Raw genomic sequence first — 17,045 nt, forward strand, 5'->3', positions numbered from 1 at the left:
CTGATTAACCAATTCACGATTATCCAAATTGCCTATTAATTGAATCACTGTAACCAAGGAACGTGTCTGCTAAGCAAATTTTGTTGTTGGACTTCTTCAAATATTAAGTGTTTGAAAATGTTAATTCATAATAGACATTAATTAATTTTTCATGTTTTGAATTTTTTTTAGATATTGTAATAGTACATTATATTTCAGCATCCCGTTGCACTGAGTTATAACTTATAATCTTGATTTCCATTTATAATGGAACCATATTAATTTAACGAACATAGAGTGAATTAAGTGTGAATTAATGTTGTTAAATTAATATTGTTGCATTATAGATGGAAATCAAGACTATATTGTAATAGCATTATAATTTTTTTTTGTGGATAAGAATTGAATCCAGTTATTCAAATTTCCATTATCTCAACCACCTTTGTCATGAATTAATTCGGATAAACAACATTCTTCTGTAGATAAATGAATAAAACATATCATTACTGAATTTCAAGGTTAAAAAAATACAGTTTTACAATAAAAAATATCATGATAAATTACTTGTGTAAAATGATAAAATATAAAAAGAGATATACTGGTTGTTTAAATTGCTAAGAAGATGGAGTATGGCATGTATTGTGGGACTTATTCAGTGTGTCTCTTTTGCGTAGCCTTTTCAATGCCTCGCGTTGCATGCTACTTGTGAGAGTTCTTTTTTTGCACTATGTAGTAGTCCTGCATTGAGATAAGCCACCTCTAACAGTCCTTTTGGCAAAGGCTTGCTTGGGTGCTACTAGTAAGAGTTATTTTGTTGCCCTTCATTGTTGGTATGAAGGTTACGTGGTCTGGGAAGCACGTTGAGGGTGAAGGATCCTGGGATCGAGCAATGAGATTCTCTCTTCGGGCTTAACGGGTCTTGCTCCGACAAGAGAGCTTTTCTTGGTGAAGAAGTCCCTGGACAACAACTCGATTTTAATAACACACTTTCTTTATTAACAGCACTACACACTTACAAGCAGCAGGCACTTGCTGTTACAGTTGCACTTTTGGCACTCACTATACACTACTTCAACATTCACAACAATACGTTACTGTACAGTGGATGAGGTATGTGAAACTCCCAGCCTGTGTGTCTCAGTGAATATCCATGTTCGCTCACTGACTGCCCAACTGATCGACCACTGCCCATCATCTGGGGATCATTCCCTTTATATACTGTGAGATAATGTAACATCCAGAACCTTCTCTTTCCAGATTATTCCCCAAGCTTTCTCATTGTTCTTTAATCGAGAACATTCTGGAAGTCCCTTTTAATCAGGCTGGTGAAGTGGGAGTGAGCAGCTCATGTTACCACCAGCAGTCATGGATCTTTCTAATAGCTTTTATCTGAACATTCCTTGTCGCAAATTCTTAGAACAGTTAATGCAAAACTAGACATAAGTCACACTTAGTACAAAATTGGTAGTAAGTAACAAGTATCATCATTCGAAAATTACACCAGTGGGTAATGATCGGTTACATAAGTGTGTTTCAGAAATATTGTATATGTATAGTCAATTGGTAAGACACACTTACCCAGCTGCACATCACATATCATCCGNTATTTGTTTACAGACCACCTGATGATAGTCCATGTAACCAAAACATGCAGTAATAATGAGAAAGAATTGATAAACCATTGATATATTGCATGCATTTTAATCAGTTTTATTAAAATTAAAATTGATCTACCCTGTTGCTGTGTTGACAGTCCCAGTACCTTGGGTGTGTGATTTGTTATACCCAGCAATAGAATGATGATGATAATTGTGTGATAGTGTCCATATTCCCATAGTTTAACATTTGGCAGAGTTGAAGTCTTTGTAAGATGTGAGGTTCTCATAGTGGTAACAGTGAACACTACTTTCTTCTGTGATATGACACAGCTTGTAGTCTGGCAGTTGTATACCAGTGTTACAAAAGTGCTGCCTTGGAAACCTTAGTAAAGATCAACAAGACATCACAGCATCACACCCTAGAAGACAGCTTTCTTCATGAAGGCTTTGGTCTCTGCACCGACAAGGCTGAACTCATAGCTGATTGAAGACCATTGCCAAGTCTTGCTGGATTCTGGCATCTTTTCATTAACCAGTCACATTACCCACTAGAAATAGTACCATATTTACCTGCGGTATGTTGTGGCTGGTAACTTGGTATTATAAGTTTTCGTGAAAGCAGTTTTCTAATACAGTAAACCTTTGTTGTAAAGGGCCAGTAGGGGAGACAGGGTGTCTTTTATCGCCGATGTTCCCTGTAACCATGTGAATGGGTATTCATGGAAGTACATCGTAGGATACATAGTCAGTACACACAAGTAACACAGAAACTCAAAATGTTATTACATAACAATTTTTATACTGGGATTCAACTTTATTTTAAATAGTTTCCTAATTGTGAAACCTTGCCTCAAAATCCCAATTGTGCACAGTGTAATTGAATATAAAGCAAAGTTTACATGTATGTAGAATACCATTTTTTATTTACTTTACACTAAACTAATTAAGTGAGCTAAAAGTTTGTGACAATGATACGTCAGTACAGATATTATGTTTCTGGACATTATCAATCATCCTGCTTTTATTTAAAACACTGTTCTGTTTGTATTTAAAAACATAACATTTTGGAGACTGGGTTCTGTCTTCGTCTTCAGATAAAACCTACTCAGTTGAGCACAATCGATAGAGCTAGTCCCAGTCTCTTGCACATGGTTTGTTCTTTGCTTGGTTTGTATATACTCTCTTGTGTTGTTGCTGGTGTCTGGAGATAGGGACTAACTCTATCAATTGGGCCCAACTGAGAAGGTTTTGCATGAAGATGGAGACAGAATCCAGTCTCCGAAATGTTATGTTTTAAAGTAAAAATAGGAAACACAATATTTGAACTAAATTTCACCCACATTTTTTGGTTTCATGCAAGTTCATTTAAAAAACCAAACACCCTGCCATATTTTGTCCATCATGTCAGAAATCTGTTATGTTCAGGTCCGTTAGACCGAGGGTTTACTGCAATATCTGCTCTCATACCCAGGGTATTTTGAGAAGTGCTGGAGTGATAGTAACTTTACTTTAGTGAAATCAGTTCATCACATGACTTTGTGATGGGGCTGGCTGATGTAATATGCACATACACAGTTGAATTTATACAGTGCGTTCAGTTAAGGAGGAAACTTCGCAACACCACTGACCCGGCCCAATATTCCTCACAGATTGCTGCTGTAACTGCTTATAGCATCTTGAGTCATTAGCACTGATAAATGCATGCCGTTACAGTTACAGCAGCAATCTGTGAGGAATGTTGGGCCAGGTCAGTGGTGTTGCGAACTTTCCTCCTTCATTGAACGCCCTGTATTTTAAGACTGAACACTAGTTATTGATTAATGTTCGGGTGATTTGTAATGATACTAATGACAGTGACATCACCACTTCTGCTGCATAAGTGTTTGCAGAAATAAACAGTTCTTGCCACACCTACCATTACTGTAATCTCTGTTTTATATGTCCAGGTCCCACAGTTTATTCTCGAGCACTGTCAGAGTGCAGGCAAGGCTTGTCGTATTATTTGCACACAACCACATCGCATTTCGGCTGTTTCTGTAAGTGAACGAGTTGCTGCAGAACGGAATGAAAAAATTGGACACTCTGTTGGTTACCAAATAAGACTAGAATGCAGGTGTGTATTCATTTTGTTATTCCAAAAAATTAATACCCGTTAGTGGGACATGGGTAAGAGTTAGAGTTCAGTCGTAGAAAGCAGAAACTGAAGTGGTTCCCTGTAATGATCCACCTGATTTAGGAATTGTGATGTTAATATTACCACAGTGGACTGGCTGCAAAGCATTGTTGCAGTGCACTACAGCAGATAGGTTGAGGCATGATATAATGCCTTGTTAGTTCATCTCTCATCACAGCAAGAGGCAGTTGTGTGCACACATTGTAAGCAGAACTATGGCCTCTATTGTGAACTGCAGTTACATGTGAGTGCTGGAAATTGAAAATGTGGCAGTTTAAAGAAGAGGCAAACATGAAGTTCTGCCAGAAACTAGGCAGATCTCCTAGCGAAACATTTGACATAGGAAGAATTGGCTGTTGCTACACGACAACGCTCCTGCACATCGCTGTGTTCTTGTCCAAGAGGAACTGGCAAGGCAACAGGTCATCGTTTTGCCACACTTTCCATACTCACCCGATCTCGCACCATGCGATTTCTTTCTCTTTCACCGCTTGAAAGCAAAGCTACGTGGTCGTAGATTTCAGTTGTCCGAGGAGGTCATCATTGCCACAAGAGACGCCATACAGGAATTTACTGCCAATATGTTTCAGCAATGTTTTGGCAGCTATATCAATGTTGGCAGACTTGCATAGCGGCCAATGGCAACTATTTTGAGGGTCGATGTGGATCTGTGTAAGTGTATGTGATATGATGTGATAAAACCACAGTCCACGAAATTAATGACTATACCACGTATATCCAAATTAAGTGGATCTCTCACAACAGATTTGGCACCTGCTTGGGTTGTGGAAGGGGACTGAGCCTCTACATATGCAAGGTATTTTAGCCTAATTTCCTTATTTTGAAAAATAGGCTTATGTGATCTCCATGCTCTCTGTGTGTCTTGTGAATCCCTCCCCATTAACTTTTGAGATTTAAAAGATAATTGAGAATCCAGTGTTTATTTGAAATGTAATTCAGTAGTCCCTTACACTGCTCACATCTACAATATTCAGCTGGATGTCAGCAATTGTGGGTTATTTTATTGTGTATGATCTTGACCTGTCCCATCCGTCCCAACTCTATGTGCCTTCACTGCCTGCCAACAGACCTTGACCAGGTTCCCATGCTCATACTTCATGAAATGCTTTACTTTGGAAGCCTTGGTGCATCATGACTAAATTGCCAAATATTGTGGGGGGGGACATTACCCAAAGGCACATCTTACACAATTTGTATTTGAAATTGTTTAAATGAAAAGTTGGGGTTAAATATGCTATATAATTTTTTCAGTAATTTCTAATCTGAAAGTAGGAATCCATTCATCGTGCAGAGGTGTAAGATACAAAGAAATACAGCACTACAAATATTATGGTTCTGGACATTATCCATCATCCTCTTTTTATTTAAAAACACAATTTTTTGGAGACTGGAGTCTGTCTCCCTCTTCAGCTTATATATATATATATATATATAAACATTATGTTAAATTTGGCAGATGTAAATTGCAAGATTCATACAGTTATCATATTTATAATTTTTAACAGATAAAAAGTTCTCATAAAAATTTGTAGCTATATTTGTAATCTGTGTGATTTATTTGTAATCGCTATTAAATAGGTAAATGTAAACTTTTCTTGATTACTATGTTGTTTTGCATTGTCCATGTCTTTTAAAGATATATCATCGCTTAAATTTTCATTATAAAACATTAAATGACATATGTGTCATTCTCGTACCATAGGTTTGTATGGTCTTGTTGATGGAAGGTAATTAAAAATATGTAGGTGATACATGAATATGCACCATTTGAAAAGTTAGCAGGTTCCAAGACCTTACAGGCACAAGCCCTCCCTTGGAAACTATGGAAATAGGCTAGTAGTGCACTGATCTCTTTAATTCTGGTAACATGAAAGGTAAATGTATATTTGTCCCTACTCCTAATGAAAGACCATGACATGAAAATGTATGGCAGAGTGGAGCATCTTTAACCATGGCACTAGACAGAGCTGACTGATCTGCTTCATAACCCATCTGCTTGTCCTGGGACAGAGCCCCCAGTGCCCATTGTTAGGAGTCTGTGAGAACCGCAGAGCTGGTCTGTTCACTGTGAAAAAGCGACACAGAGTTGTCTCTGCTGTAAATCGAACCACATTTCCTTGATCACTCTGCCCATAGCCTGGTCATTATACCAGCTGCACCATCCCAGTTTGCTGTAATTCTATTTCTTCAAGAAATGGATGAGTGCCAATTAAGCTTGATGTATTGCAGTCCAACTCACAGTCTGAAAAAGGTAAAGTTGTCTCTGTGCTTAAGTAAGCATGAAGACATATAGTGTAGCGGAGGTATAGCTCCATAATTGTTGACATCAGCATTAAATAGAGGTGAGTGGTCAGTTTCACTCCCCAGCTGCTTTACCTTCCTGGGACATCACCCCAGTACCCATTGGATAGGAGGCTGGGTGAGCCCCAGACCTGGTCTGGAAAATGTGGAGAAGAGAAAACTCTTGGAGATGAAAAGACCTCGTTTCTACTGCCAACATTAATACTGTTAATTTGCTAACCACACTCCAAAGTGATAGAGTTTTGTTTTCTACAACTTGGCTGACATCACGAAATTCACAGTCAGTAGAATATTAATCTTTTCTGCAATTATATTGTATAAAGAGCGTGTCAGTATTGTGTCGTGTCGCGCTAGCTGGACGCCCCCCCCGCCAGCCGTGACGCGCCGACCGGAACTGAAGTTAGCCGAGTCCCAGCATCCTGGTAGCTATGCAACGCGAGTCAACAGCGGTGACGTCACCACGGGATACCGCGGTTGCTAGGCAGCAGTAAACAACTCCGGACAACATTGCTAGCAACATGGCACCACACAACAATGGTGACTATTACGTGGCTGTTTTCTGAGTTGTCCGGAACAAGGCTAGATACGGAGCAGCGAAGACTATTCATAGTTAGTTCCGAGTTAGCCAGCAACCAGTCAGTTGTATTCTGGCATTTGCAGTGTAGTATTTGTGATACTGCCGATGGCAGTAATTGTCAGATTGTAATTTGGGTGATTGTAAGTGCAAATGTGAAATAAAATTCACTATATCAAATAAGGCGTGAAGTTATTTGTCGCGTTATACATCTGACACGCGACAACTGGTGTCAGAAGTGGGATACGAACTTACACACGTGATCAACGAGATCAGTAACTAAAACACGTTACAGTGGTGTCAGAATTTTTACAAACTTAAACACGCCTAGACAAATAATTGGATTATTGTGCATCGAGTATTTACTGCTACAACGTGGACATGGAAAAGGTGATGGAACGTCTGTTGTTCGCCCAGGAACAAATGGTGGCCAGACTGAACGCCAATAGGGAGGAAGAGAGGAGGAAAGAGAAGGAAGAGAGGGAGGAAAGTAGGAGGAAAGACAAAGAAGATTTGATGGCCAAATTAGACTCCTATCAAGAAAAGGCGGAGATCGGCCTCAACGAATTACTAGCCAAATTGAAGGCTGAAAGACAGGCCAATATGGATGCCTCGCAGAAAGAGATGACGGCCAGCCGAGAGACGACGGAGGCGCATCTAGAAAAAGAAGTAAAGACGATAGCCTACCAAGAGATGGAGGTACATCTAGAAGAAGAAAAGCCGGCCCCAGTGGACATGAAACCTGCGGTGGCACAACAAGAAGAGGTACCCATAGTGATACCGGTCGGAGTGATGATGGCCTGCCGAGAATTGGAGGCACATCCCGAAGAAAAAGAGCCAGTCTCAGTGAACATGAAACCTGAGGCGGCAGAACTACGAGAGGTACCCATAGAAGACGTCGAAGTAATGCCGGTCGGAGAACCGAAGAAGAAAAGGTGCAGGGACCGACATCAGCAAAATAGGCAGAATTCGACATGTGGAAGTTTCGAACCCCAGAATAAATTGGCCGTCATCAGCAGGAAGGTGTCCTGCCATGCAAGAGTGTCATGGCGCCGGAGAAACATCTTCAATAAATCTTGGACCCGAGGAAACTGAATCCCGGATGAAGCTTGCTGCCACCTGCAGGAAGACATCCCGTCATGCGACAGTGGCACGACGCTGGAGAAATGCCTTCGAGAAGGAAACTCCCCAGGGAACCTTCGGATGTCAGACGGAAAAGGTGACAATCAAGGACGCCATTGCAGGGTGTAGATCAGGACATCGATCGCACCTAGGAGGGAGAATTTGTGAGAAGACTTTCTACGAGATTGTCAGCGTGAAGATCGCGAAGCAAATAGCCGGATCTTCAGTCAGCCTACGGCAACACAAGGATTGGAACTTATGGAGGCGTAGACCCCCTCCAAAACGGAAAAAGAGACCTCAAGTAGAGGAGGAACCGGTAATGTAAAAGAACCGGCCTCCCGAGAAAGATTGAATGTGCGACGAATGAGTGTGCTAGAACTGGATCTTCTGGCAAGTTAAAAGGTAACCGCTTGAGACGACACTGCAAGCACAGCTACGGGAAGGAAAAGGAACGGGGGTGCACCGTTAGGCTATTCGGGACGAACAGCCTTAAGGAGGAAGCAGTGTGACGTGTCGCGCTAGCTGGACGCCCTCCCCCCCCGCCAGCCGTGACGCGCCGACCAGAGCCGAAGTTAGCCGAGTCCCAGCATCCTGGTAGCTATGCAACGCGAGTCAGCGGTGACGTCACCACAGGATACCGCGGTTGCTAGGCAGCAGTAAACAACTCTGGACAGCATTGCTAGCACCACGGCACCACACAACAGTGGTGACTATTACTTGGCTGTTTTCTGAGTTGTCCGGAACAAGGCTAGATACGGAGCAGCGAAGACTATTCACAGTTAGTTCCGAGTTAGCCAGCAACCAGTCAGTTGTATTCTGGCATTTGCAGTGTAGTATTTGTGATACTGCCGATGGCAGTAATTGTCAGATTGTAATTTGGGTGATTGTAAGTGCGAATGTGAAATAAAATTCGCTATGTCAAATAAGGCGTGAAGTTATTTGTCGCGTTATACACCTGACACGCGACAGTATGTTTCCTATATAGTGTACCAACAGCAGCTGATCACAGTGGCCACTGGCAGGTGGGCTGCAGTGGCGGAAAATAACCCCCATCTGCCCAGCCCATAGCCCATTGCTATGCCGACCGAGCTATCTCGACTCCCTCAAATGTTTGTAAGATCCGGAAAAGGCCAGTAAGTCAAACATTGTGGAATAGCTGTTTGGCCTTTCACCCTTGTTTTGTTACTTTGGGGGGGCGGTGCATATTTTGACACATGAACTGATATCCTGCCAAGGTGTTTTGTCATTTTTCTCGGTCTATCTTGGCAGATGATGAGCTAGTACCTCATATTAGGTCACAGCCACTACATTCTACTTCACTTTTTATTCATCCTACAGTCTGGTACCATATCGTCTGAGCTTCTGACATTGTCAGTAAATATATCCCAAGTAAACATACAGTCACTCATTCACTTCCTTCTTTAATGCAGACTAAAAGTGTTTACAGTCTTTTTAATTTTAAAATAATATCAAAATTACATTAGTTGCTACATGTTTTGGCTCTACTTGGCCATCTTCAGACGTTTGCTCACTTTTTGATACTGTTGCACTGCACTAGATCGTAAGTCAACAAACTCTCTCTCTCCATTCTGCATTGTTGTCCTTTTGTGGCATCCTTGTTTATGCCCCCTTTGTATATACAGGGTGTTTCACAACTTTAGGGCATAACTGCAGGAGGTGATTTCCTAGGTCTTTGTGATCAAAAAAAGTTCATATAAACATGTGTCCGATTTTGGACGGTTACAGAGTTATGACCGTTTTAAACTCAGAATAGAAGGCAACGGTCACTGACAATAAACAACAAAATAATAAACCAGCATAATACACGATACATTTAAAGTATTGTGACATGTTGCGCAACGGAGGACCCCTCCCTCCCTTAGCGGTACATGGCGGCATCGTATCGCTGTTGTTACTATGGTAATAGGCGAGTCAACACCCGCCCCTCTCCCCACGGTGACGTAACACGCAACGCAGCTGCGACACGGGTAACAGGCAACAGCAGTACCCCTTGCGTAACAGGCGGGCGCTACGACTATATAAGGGAACTACACAGCCGCCGAAGTCAGTTAAAGTGTATCAGCGGCCGAAGACAGTTCTCAAGTCAGCAGTGAACGAGTTAAGTGCATCAGTCACCGAAGTGAGTTCTCCAGTCCACAGTGAATGAGTTAAGTGCATCAGTCGCCGAAGTGAGTTCTCCAGTCCGCATTGAACGAGTTAAAGTGTATCAGCCACCGAAGACAGTTCTCAAGGCAGCAGCCTACGAGTTGAGTTGGAATCTAGCCAGCGGCGAGTTACGAGTTACGGACGCATGTGTGAGAATCAGTGATAGTTCGTGATAACCGAGTAATAATTGGGAGTGTGTGATACAGTTGCACTTGTGTAACTCCTGCGTTATAAAAATGTGTAGACTACTGACCATAGAGTGAATTGAATAGGGGTTGTAAATTGTGAAAACCCGTAACAGTGTTGTAATTAATTGTAGCCGAGACTTGTAGGTTGTTGAATAAACCAATTAACAATCCGAACGGCGTCTTCAATAACTAAACACGTTACAATTGGTGTCAGAAGTGGGATTCAAACTCAAGACACGTTACAGTATGAATGTAAAGTTAACTTCGTGAAATTACCTTTAATGTGAATTGATTGGTGCTTAAAGCAGATTTTCGAAAATGCCACTGCCAGCCGCAACACAGGCTGCCGCTCAATTGTGAACTGCGCCAGACATACCAACCCACCCTGCCTTAGGTAGCTCTCAAGTGTCGAGATAACAAGAAGGCTCTGTCTGTAGTTGGCTAAAAATAGCAACCTGCCAGATGACAGACACAGTTCATATGAGGGCATGTACGGGAATGAAAAAACGGTCATAACCCCATAACCGTCCAAAATCGGACACATGTTTATAAGAACTTTTTTGATCACAAAGACCTAGGAAATCACCTCTTACTGTTATGCCCTAAAGTCGTGAAACACCTGTATGTACTCACTAGCTGGGCATATGTCCCTTGTATACACAGGACATATTTTATTTTAAATTAAAGAGAGATTCTCAGCAGCTTTAAGCTGCATTGGAGATGGAGATGTGTGAGTGAGTGATGCACCAGAGTAACAGGGTGCTCAAATACAATATTAAAAATAAACACAGATCAGTGAAGAAGTTCATTTCCTTTTCCATTTGCAACTTTTGTACAGATGGTATACAGAAAATAAAAATGTACAGACTGAGGATCATTGTGTGTTTCTCCCCCCAGAGTATCTCCGAAAACACTTCTGACTTACTGTACCGGTGGTGTTCTGCTTCGGACTTTGATGGGAGGAGATTCAGTTCTTGCTACTGTAACGCATATCCTGGTTGATGAAGTTCATGAAAGGAATTGTTTCACAGACTTCCTTCTGATTGCATTACGAGATTCTTTGGCCAAGTTTCGGTCATTGCGCCTGATCCTCATGTCTGCCACGATCGACACACTTACCTTCACCAGATACTTCAACAACTGTCCTGTCATAACAGGTACTGTATATGTAATTGCATATTGCCATGTTTTTTAGGAGACAATTGTGTGTAGACATGAAATAATTTCATATGTCATAGTGTTCTTGAAGTGTAACTGTATTTGAAAACTGAAATTTTTCTGTAAAAGCCTGGAAACCTTAGAATATAACAATGTGCTCATGTTACAACTGGGGAAGTCCTTCTAGAAGTGTCATATTTGTATGAGTGATGTGCATCACGTAAGTTTTCAAAGGATATAAAGGATACTTAATGGAATTTGTATTCTTCCTTGTTTCTAGTTCCTGGGCGACAGTATGATGTTCAGGAATATTTCTTGGAAGACATATTGAAAAGGTAGGTGCTAGAAATTAATGTGCTAGACTACATCTTTTGTTACTTTCAGATATGATATGACATGTTTGTAGATCTGTGCTCTGTGCATTGTTGGAGTAAGGAACTCTAATTGGGCAGTAAGGAAAAATGACTTCTTGCATATTTCTTGTACTAATCATTTCAGTCTGATGTGTTCCATTAGCCACAAAAATGTGGGTGGAGATCTTGCATATCCAGGCTCAGAGTTTGAAATTCTATGGGTGTGGGAAAGAATTTTGGAAGTATGGAATTTTATTTGAAACTACCAAACTTCATGGACGAGTTTTTTTTGATAAGATAGATGGTGTTGTTATTGTTGTTTGTGTTCACTTTATATCATTAAAATTTAGCATCATATAAACTTGTTTTCAAATACCTTTTTGTTTTTTATATACATAAGGAGTTGGGATAGCTCAGTCAGTACAGTGATGGGCTATGGGCTGGACAGAGGCAAGATTGTTTTCCTCTTTACAGCATCGACACTGGCTCAGGGACTGATCTACCCTCCTATTGAATGGGTACCAGGGGTTGTTTTCCTGGGCATAAAGCTGCAGGGCATTGAGCTGACCATTCAACCATCAGTTAATGCTGAGGTCAAGAACAGCAGAGCTATACCTCCACTCCCTCACATGTCCTCATGGCATGATGCTAAATTAATTAAGCATACAGAGAACTTTACCTTTACTTTTACTGAACACTACAAGTTTTGACTGTAAGAGTCCTTGTGGGTGATCTGTGCACATCATGCAATTATAAGCTTTTTTGGTCAAAACATGTTACATATAATAGGAAATAAAAAACAAAAGTTTTAATTTAATTTTGTGTGATGATTAATTTGACAATCTCATGGTCAAATGATTATCACTCTTGCTTTGTACTCCAAAAGTGCTGTGTTCAGATCTCACCTCAGAGAGTGGTTATTGTGAATGACTGTCTTTATGGTTTCTTCAGCTGATAAGCCAAATACTAGAATATTACGAGTGTTTGTTATGTGCAAGTTTGAAAAATGTGATATCATCTTAATACACTGAACTCATTTAGACTTCTCTGAATTAATAGCACTGGCTTTAATGCTAATTCCTTTCTGGCCAATTGAGAGAAGCAGAAGGAAAGGGGGAAGGGTATTGTGTGGCTGATAGAGGAGGAATGCAAGGGGAGAAAGAAAATTTGGCTTACTCATGTTTGATTTGTGCAGTTCCACCCTCTGCAACGTTGCTTTTAACCTTTTAAGCATTTTGGTTAAATATAAAGTGGTAGTTTTAAATTCTGATTGCACCAGTATAGAAATATATACGAGGGGGTACCCAAAAGAAACCGAACTTATTTTTTTTAACTTATTTATTCAAATTGTAAGCACAAACATTCAATCCCCTTCAAAGTACTCTCCACTTACACTAATACAATTGTCTAGTCTTTTATTCCATTTTTCAAAACATTGTTTAAATTCATCTTTTGAGATGCTCGACAGCGCCTCCGTCGTTTTTTTTCCTTTCATGTCTCTTTTCATTTGAGGAAACAAAAAAAAGTCGCACGGTGCAAGGTCGGGTGAGGAACAGGGGTCATACCATTTTTGATCAAGAATTGTCATACAGACAGGGCTGTGTGAGCAGGGGCATTGTCATGATGGAAAAACGTGTCACCCAACTGCCACAAATCTGGCCGCTGAGCTCCAAGTCACTCCCGACAGCTCCACAATTTCTTCAATGTTCCATCGTTGATCTTCCTTGATGATTTCACGAATTTTTTCAACATTTTCATGTGTTCGGGCCGTGGAAGGACGACCAGAACGAGGTTTGTCATCAATTGACATTTCACCATTTTTGAAACCGGAAAACCACTCAAATACTTGAGTTTTCCCCATAGCATTGTCCTTGTATGCCGTTTTTAACATTTCAAGAGTTTCTGTTCCACTTTTCCCAAGCAAAAAGCAGAATTTCACCGCCACACACTGTTCACGAAAATCAACCATTGCAAAAACGACGATCACACAAAACAGTTGTCACTATAAACTCTGCCGAAACTAGTCCTTACCTTCTGAAGCAACGGTAGTCGGCTTATCGACTCAGGAATGTTAGCTCTATGCGCTCATAGTGGCAAAACGCGGTACTACAAAAGCTCTGCCTACAAAAAAATTAGTTCGGTTTCTTTTGGGTACCCCATCGTATATTGCCACTGTTTATTTACCTACCTCAATGAAACAAAAAAACAATATAATAGTGGAATTATTGCCTTATACTTTGAAAAAATTTAATTATTTCCCATCAAAATTTGTTTTGCTTTTTTGTTTTTGCACAAGATTCATATTATTGTTAAAAGAGGGAGCTACAGAAAATGTATGAACTTAAAAATGTGACTGTCCTCCTTTGATGCCCACTGAAGCTGAACCTCAGTTCTGTCCCACGTAATCCCTAGTTATGATCTGTAGACCTAGAACTTCATTATGCACACCACACACAAGGTGAGGAGAAGGTCTGCTTTGTTGCTGTAGATCATGTTACACACCCAACACTGTTAGATTCAAATGCAGTCATTTCCAGTTGCAGTTGGATTTTGGTATGTCACAGCCTGATACAGCACGCAGACTATATTTACACATCTTGTAGGAGTACACTCTTCTTTTTGTTTTGATTCTTTGTTGGACACACACGATCGCATTGCTCCTTTCCCTTGGCTGGCTAAAACAAGAAATGTTTACTTCAGGCTGATCCGTTTCAGTCTGAACTGCTGGGCCAACACCTTGGCACACTGCTCATTTCTTACTCTCTTCATGGAACAGAACAGCAAGGTCCCAAACCAGCTCCTCCCTAAATCTCACATAGGTCATATTGTGCACCGAGTTCAGAGTAAGTGGTTAGACCTAAAAAATGGAAGAAGAGTTTTCTTGAAGAAAGTCGTCTTCTGGGTTTAGGCGTCGTGTATTCTTCGTTTTGGCAGCGCCTTTCACTTCCTATCACTACAGCTACTGCTCTCTACATTCCAAGCCATTCAACTGCTCTGAAGATGGAGGCGATACGTTCCTCCGAAACGTCTGCCAAAACGAAGAATACACGGCGCCTAAACCCAGAAGACGACTTTCTTCATAGTCATCGCCGTGAAAACCTCAAAACTTACAAGAGTTTTCTTGTCCATTGCCAGGTTTTCTTGCTTATGCTACAGCTTTTGCCATCATGTCACTCAAGTCATTGTAATCCTTCTGGGTTGTATTATTATTATTATTTATTTATTTATTTATTTATTTATTATGGCTTTACAGCCTTTTTGTTCCACCTTGGCTGCTTTTCAGTTTCTTGATCTTGTACACATTCAGTAGGATTCCTTGGACAGGGGATCGGCCTGTTGCAGGGCATCTACATACACACAGAACAACACAGAATAACTAAGTGAAACCTCGATCTATCGTTCCCGGATATATCGTTTTCCCAGATCCATCGTTCAATTTCTGTGGTCCCTGAACAAATCCTATTTAAACTATGGAAATAAAACCCGCATCGATCGTTCTTCGATTTATAGTTCTCCCGCATTTATCAGTCGGAATTCTTGGTCCCCATGAATGTTAATCCCTCATTGATCGTTTTTAAGAAAGTGCAACACCACACAAATGTTAGTAAGCATTGGTAGTAGTAAAAGCTGTTGATGTTTCTGAAACGTGGTGTAGCAAGTTGCAATACCATCAGATGTGTTGTATGCGACCTTGAGCATGTCTTACCAGCAAAACAATGAGCGTGAGCAATAAGGGGATGCCGAGAGCTTTCCAGCTACGAAAACTTTCCTGTATGTTAGTGTGAATCATGTGAATCAACTCAGTTCACGATCTCGCCTGGTTGAGTATACAGTCCATCACGTGTTCGATATGCTCGACGTGCTTCGTATCATTGTTAGTGTCAACAATTTTCTCCCACATGGCGTTTCCTGTGAAAAAAGTTCGGACTTTAGAAGAACATCTGCGCATTATAGAAGGGGTGGAAAAGACCCCATCAGAGAAGAGGACTGACATAGCCAAGCGACTAGGCCTGCCATCATCAACCCTAAATTCGATTATCGCAAAGAAAAGGGAGATCAGAAAGCTGGCTGATAAGTGTGGTACGTCAGCCAAGAAGAGGAAGATGGGCAAGGAGTCTACCTACAGCAAGCTGGAAAATGTCATCTTTGCCTGGTACCAGCAGGCCCAAGCATCAGGCATACCTGTGGATAGGCCCATCCTGTGGGAGAAATCCCTCAAAATAGCTTCAACAATGGGGATCGAAGAAATTTTCAGCTTCAAAGGGTTGCATCTCCCGCTTCAAGCAATGCCACGGCCTGGTATTTAAGAAATTGGCTGGGGAGAGTGCTGCTGTAGACAGCAACGCGTGAGAGCGTTCATATATGCTCACGACATCACCGAAAGAGACCAAGTGAACATTGTTAATAATGAAAGATTATTATTCAGCTACTAAACAAATGAAAATTAATGACTTTTTTAAAAAGTAGTAACGCAAATTGGACTTGACATTGGAAATATTATCACTGGTTTACATTTTCTGATTTAGTTAATACATATAGGCAAATGTGATCGTTTTCATTCATTTTATATAGGCCCCGCAACCGTCATTTTTTTTCAGGACCCCCGACAAAAACGAATTGAAGTTTCACTGTACACACAATCGAGACATCCATGCCTTGAGTGATATTTGAACCAAAGATCCCAGCATTCAGGCAAGTGAAGACAGTTCATGCGTACACTGCTCAGCCACTGTTATGAGCACATGGGTCTTATACCCATATTAATTAAAGTAAGATATAAACAGGAGATAAACAAATTAATGGGAACTTTACAGTGTATGGTCCTATTGTAAGCTAATGAAATTATTTCTTTTGTAGATCACTTGTTTCTTGCTTCTGCGTAGCTTACACATAAGAAATATGGAGTAGAAAGTTGCAGGAAATTGTAAAATGTGTTTTACATAAGCAACAGTAAAAAGTGAAAAATAAAAGTTATTGAACACTGCAAGCAAAATTTCCCACACTTGCTTTATTCATTCCATCACTAATACACGATGCCAGTAATTCTATTACCATTTGATATTTCAAATTAAATTTCCTCTGTATTTATGAATGTTCATAAAAGCAGCAGAATTGATTGTGGGAGTAAGTGCAGAATTAACCCTTTGACGTGGTCATTTAAATTCCGCGGCCGCGGCTCCTGCGGTAATATATTCAGCCGGCCATTTAAATTTTGCTCGAAAATTATTTATTCATCATTGTTCTTAAATTCTATGAGATAGGAACATGAAACTTTCACTAAAATGATCTTAAATGGTGGTTTTATAACCTTACCTTATAATATGGGCGCCCTGTATCTCGGCCATGGAAGCAGGTTGTTTAGTATTTCAGCAGTGAATGGTACGCCTTGAAGGATGAAACTTTCACTAAAAT

At 40.6% G+C, this 17,045-nt stretch overlaps 1 protein-coding gene across 5 annotated transcripts in view; it reads left to right on the plus strand.

Moving 5' to 3' along the window:
• The window catches only part of LOC111861868 (3'-5' RNA helicase YTHDC2), a 95,600-nt gene that overhangs the window by 12,202 nt on the left and 66,353 nt on the right, over positions 1–17,045 (plus strand). For all 5 annotated transcript variants that reach the window (XM_023846796.2, XM_023846792.2, XM_023846795.2 and 2 more), the window contains exons 6-8: positions 3,524–3,690; positions 11,020–11,279; positions 11,561–11,615. In XM_023846796.2, coding sequence (XP_023702564.1) covers positions 3,524–3,690; positions 11,020–11,279; positions 11,561–11,615 — 482 coding nt within the window. The remainder of the gene's footprint in view (positions 1–3,523; positions 3,691–11,019; positions 11,280–11,560; positions 11,616–17,045) is intronic.

Source organism: Cryptotermes secundus, unplaced genomic scaffold (assembly GCF_002891405.2).
Source record: "Cryptotermes secundus unplaced genomic scaffold, Csec_1.0 scaffold1258, whole genome shotgun sequence".
In the NCBI taxonomy this organism is placed as follows: domain Eukaryota; kingdom Metazoa; phylum Arthropoda; class Insecta; order Blattodea; family Kalotermitidae; genus Cryptotermes; species Cryptotermes secundus.